Below are 4,394 nucleotides of genomic sequence, written 5' to 3' on the forward strand. Positions count from 1 at the left end.
AATGATTAAGAGTCACAAGAATTACCTGGCGCAACGGCCGCTGCATCATTTTCTTCCCCTTCGTCGTCATCGGAACTCTCGTTGGCTGGGTGTTTCAGATAGATTCGATCGTTACGCTCCGTGGTCACAATGCTCTCGTTGCCAAGCTGTACTTCTGCTCCCATGTCTTCACGAGCCGCTTCTGCTAACTGTTCCTCCGCCACGCGCTTGTTGGATTCTTCCTTTTCTCGCCTAAGCTTTTCGTATTCCTGCTTGTAGTCACTAGAATCGAATTGGTAAGAACGGTCAGGAAAATGAAGCACAACGGGTTAATTCGGAAGCACATCCGTTGGTCTACCTTTCGTATTCCTTCACCGCTTCGTCCACCAGCTGAAAGAAGCGTTCGAAACCGATACCGGTCAGTGAAGAAACGCCACACGACTTGAGGTTATGGTAGAACTCGTCCAACGTCAGTGACATGGTGCGTGTCAGGTTGCTCACGTACGCCGTTTCGTTTTCGAGCGCGTCCTGGAATGCTTCAAAGTCCTGCATCCATTGCACGGCAAAGTCACAGTCCTGCACGTCGATTTTGTTCATCACAATCACAAACGGTAGCCGTGCCTTGTACAGAATCGAGCACGCGTACAGCATGTTCGACATAAACGTGGTGGGACTCGTTGAGCGCACAATGTCCATAACGTACACAACGACCGTCGGGAAGGCGGTGGCCAGCGCCTCGGTGATGATTGTGCCGGAGGCGGACCAGGTGAACACTTCAATCTGACCGGGCGTATCGATCACACAGTAACGGTGCTTATCTTTCGCTTTTTCAATCAGCTCTATAACTTTGCCAAACTTGGTGGAAAACAGATTGAGGGCCGTCACGATGCCGCCGTTGGGACCGAGATTGTACCGTTTCATTACCTCCTTATACTTTACAGTGTCGCGAACATCTGCAAGTGGAATGCAAATAAGTGAAGGACAGCACGGCATTATGCGCAGCCTGCGAGCTGAAACAACGCTTACCTATGTTCACCGGGTATGGCGTTTCTCGACACGCAGGATCGAGGTTGATGAGATACGGCAGCGAATCGTTTGCGTGCCGATATTGGGCCAGCTTTTTAACGAACGTCGTCTTACCGGAACCGGCCATCCCCAGCACGATCAAGCACACGGGAGTGGCGGCATTTGTTTGGCTTTCTGCTTTAGGTTCTACACACGACGAAGAAGTTCCTGGTTGTTCCGTTTCCATTATTTTCGATAGTTTTAGCACCGCGCCAAACACGCGCGACCCGAATGTAAACAAACTGCGCGCGTCAAACTTCCGTTTGACAGCTGCTGTTGATGCTGACCATTTTTAGCGGAACAAACGCGGAAAACGGGGATTTTTAGGTAAACAAACTTGATTGTAAAGCACGTGAGTCAGTTAAAAGTTACTAGAAGCTATTTACCCTTTGTAACCATTCTATTCTCTTCTGTTTTGGGGGAAATAAACACAACTCAGATTGGGGGCTTTTTTCAAGCACACTTTTGGGCCCTCCGTTGACATCTCGACGGTGCGTGTGTCAAAAGCTGTTTACAAATAAATAGCAGCCAATCTGTGCCGGAAGCTGCCGAAAGAGTGTTTTGTGACTACCGTAAAGAGTTTCGTCCCTTAATTTTTACACCAGCCGCATCCATTGGGTGGTGGGATCTTGGTGGCCCTGGAGCTGTTTCGTTTCCATTCAGGTAAGTAGGGTAGGGTGCCGTTGTCATCATATGGGACATTTCGAAATGCCGATCGCCGGGTATGGTGTCTTCTTACGGCCCGGTATGTGGCATACAAAATTGCTGATGTAAGTATTCCAAGCCAGCTGCGATCGTAGTTTAAAATGCTTACACAATTTGGTGTCGTTTTGCTGCACTTGACCACATGGCGGATGATGGCGTAAGCTCTAACGAAACGATATGCAAATTGGATTAGCTTCCTTGTGCCGCGTGGGTGTGGAGGCGTCCCATCCCATTGAGATGGTCACATTCCATTAACGGTCAGATGCCACAGCAACAGCTGGATTTTATATCTACTTGGCGTGTGGTATTCAACAGTTTGCCGCTTGGGATTGCTTGGTGTCAGCCAGAGTAGGGCAAAAACCGCTGCCTCTGGGGCGAAATGGTTTCAAATTTCTATTATTTTGCCGATAGTGCAAAAGACACGGGCTGAATAGTGGCTTTCGGTCACCGATTTAGCCTTGTTTGACAACAAATTTAATCTTGCCTTTTGAGCGTTTCCGTGGCAATAAATCTTTCGATGAAGATCGCTATCCGCTTTCTTCGATGCTCGTTGAATCCCGTGGGAGAAGGCGATTGTGCTATTTTTGTCCTACCAATACCAACAGGCCCCGCTACAAGAACATGCGTCTGTGACGCTGTGTAATCGTCGGGGCCACGCAGATCGGTTATGTCGAGCACATGCCGCGCGCTTCATTTGTTGCACATGATTTTTCCATCGGCGGACACCGCATGCAGAGAGGCACACACTTACTCCCCCTTTATGGAGATTGATCGGGTCGTTGTCGGATTCGTGACGCCGTCAAGATGGTGCAGGAAAACGGCACTCACACACAGAGCGTGTAGGAATTTTTATTTTCATCCATAAACCACACTGAAAATTTTGAGCGATTTTCAATTGTTGAATCCTCCCCCAAACTTGCCTTCAGGAGTTGAAATCCGAGATAAACCATGTTAAATTACGCTCGAGTTCCGTCGGCCTGATAGGACGAGCGATGGACCCGATGATGATGACGGTCCTCGACACGACGTCTGGGGCATCTGCGGCGTCTGCGTGGACGCTTATCGCAAACCGACGTCGCATTGGTCCTCCCTGTCCTCGGGATAGGAAAGAGTGGCCGAGAGCGCGGCTACATAGTGCGTCTGCAGCCACAGCATGTGTCTTAACGATCGTTCAAGAACATTCGGGCTATTTCTACACTCCGTCTGGACAGCACATTACGCGGTGCCGTCTGCGAATGAGAGGTGGTTTGTTTACTTGCCCCGGAAGGGCCCCGGATTTAGTTACACTCGGAATTCCAAGCGGCACGCACGCCTAGAGCTGCACGGAAGAGCGGTCGAGTCTGTCAGCATTCTGCGAACAAAGTTGAACCAGCCGCCGAAACGTTCAACCCCCGCAGTTGCTACAGCGGACGATCGCGACCCGAACAGTCTGTTTGGCATTCAAAGACTCCACGGTGTCCAGGAGCAGGTTCGTTTAAAGGGTGTTCCGCATATGTTGGTGACGTGGAGCTTTTTGTTTAGAGCAACGTGGCAGCCAATTCGGTTCGTGCATAGGGACGACGACGCTGCTCCGGATTCAAGCATAAGGTGTGATTGGTTCTACCATACTCCTTTTTTGAATGCAATTGGAACTTGCCGGTATCAAAAATAGGCTCTCAGACCGATTGGAAATGTGATTTGTAGTTTATTTTGTGGACGAAAAGTCAAATGCGGTGCTGCCAATCATCAGAAAAATCGGGGTGTTCAAAAAACAGGTGTTTCTACCAGGTGTTGCGTCGAGTCTGGCTTCCCAACACCATTTGAATCAAATATTGAAAGAAACTCAAATTGAATAGAAATATTGAAAGAACCACATTTAATGAATGTTTTGTTTGTATCCCATAGTATCGATCGATCGGAGCTTTATTCAGCTAGTAAGGTGCGGGGCTAGAAAAAATGATCTTCATTTACGCGGCGAGCATCTGCTTGCTGTCCAGCTACGCCGTGTCCGCCATCCCGAAGCCGGACGAGAAGCGCGTCCTGGACCACGATCCACTCAGCCACGCGCAGCACTATCAGAACGACGAGCACAACAAGCAGTACGATCACGAGGCGTTCCTGGGGGAGGACGCCAAAACGTTCGATCAGCTCGAGGCGGAGGAAAGCAGACGTCGCTTGGGGTAAGTCAGGGAGTGACCGGTTCACACTTGGCGCACTGACACTTTGCGCGCTGGTGCCCATCTAATGGATTTGACACTAATTGGTCGCAATGATTCGACGCTTTCGCACACCGCCAGACTCATCGTAGATAAAATAGATGGCGACAAAGACGGGTTCGTTAATCTGTCCGAGCTCAAGTCGTGGATTCAGTACACGCAGCGGCGCTACATCGACGATGACGTCAACCGGCAGTGGAAAACGCACAACCCAAACAACACGGAGAAGGTGCACTGGGACGTGTACCGGCAGAACGTGTACGGCTTTCTGGACGAGCTGGCGTCGCGCGAAGGCGACGGTCATCCGGCCGATGAGCACTTCTCGTATCGCGCGATGATGAAGCGCGATCGGCGCCGCTGGAGCATCGCGGACCGGGACGGTGACGATCAGCTGACGCGGGAAGAGTTTACCGATTTTCTGCACCCGGAGGAGAGCGAACAGATGCGCGA

At 50.5% G+C, this 4,394-nt stretch overlaps 2 protein-coding genes across 2 annotated transcripts; one reads left to right on the plus strand and one right to left on the minus strand.

Moving 5' to 3' along the window:
* Nucleotides 1-25: 25 nt before the first annotated feature.
* Nucleotides 26-1,232, minus strand: LOC128276622 (GPN-loop GTPase 1-like; the record flags this gene model as incomplete). Its single annotated transcript, XM_053015078.1, has 3 exons — nt 1,006-1,232; nt 338-932; nt 26-261 (listed from the first exon to the last, which is right to left on the minus strand). Coding segments are annotated over exons 1-3 (1,057 nt in total), but the record flags the coding sequence as incomplete, so codon positions are not given.
* A 1,845-nt stretch (nt 1,233-3,077) lies between these two features.
* LOC128276623 (calumenin-B-like) lies at nt 3,078-4,388 on the plus strand (the record flags this gene model as incomplete). Its single annotated transcript, XM_053015079.1, has 3 exons — nt 3,078-3,217; nt 3,634-3,908; nt 4,026-4,388. Coding segments are annotated over exons 2-3 (587 nt in total), but the record flags the coding sequence as incomplete, so codon positions are not given.
* Between the last annotated feature and the right edge of the window lie 6 nt (nt 4,389-4,394).

This window comes from Anopheles cruzii, unplaced genomic scaffold (assembly GCF_943734635.1).
Source record: "Anopheles cruzii unplaced genomic scaffold, idAnoCruzAS_RS32_06 scaffold01769_ctg1, whole genome shotgun sequence".
Lineage (NCBI taxonomy): Eukaryota > Metazoa > Arthropoda > Insecta > Diptera > Culicidae > Anopheles > Anopheles cruzii.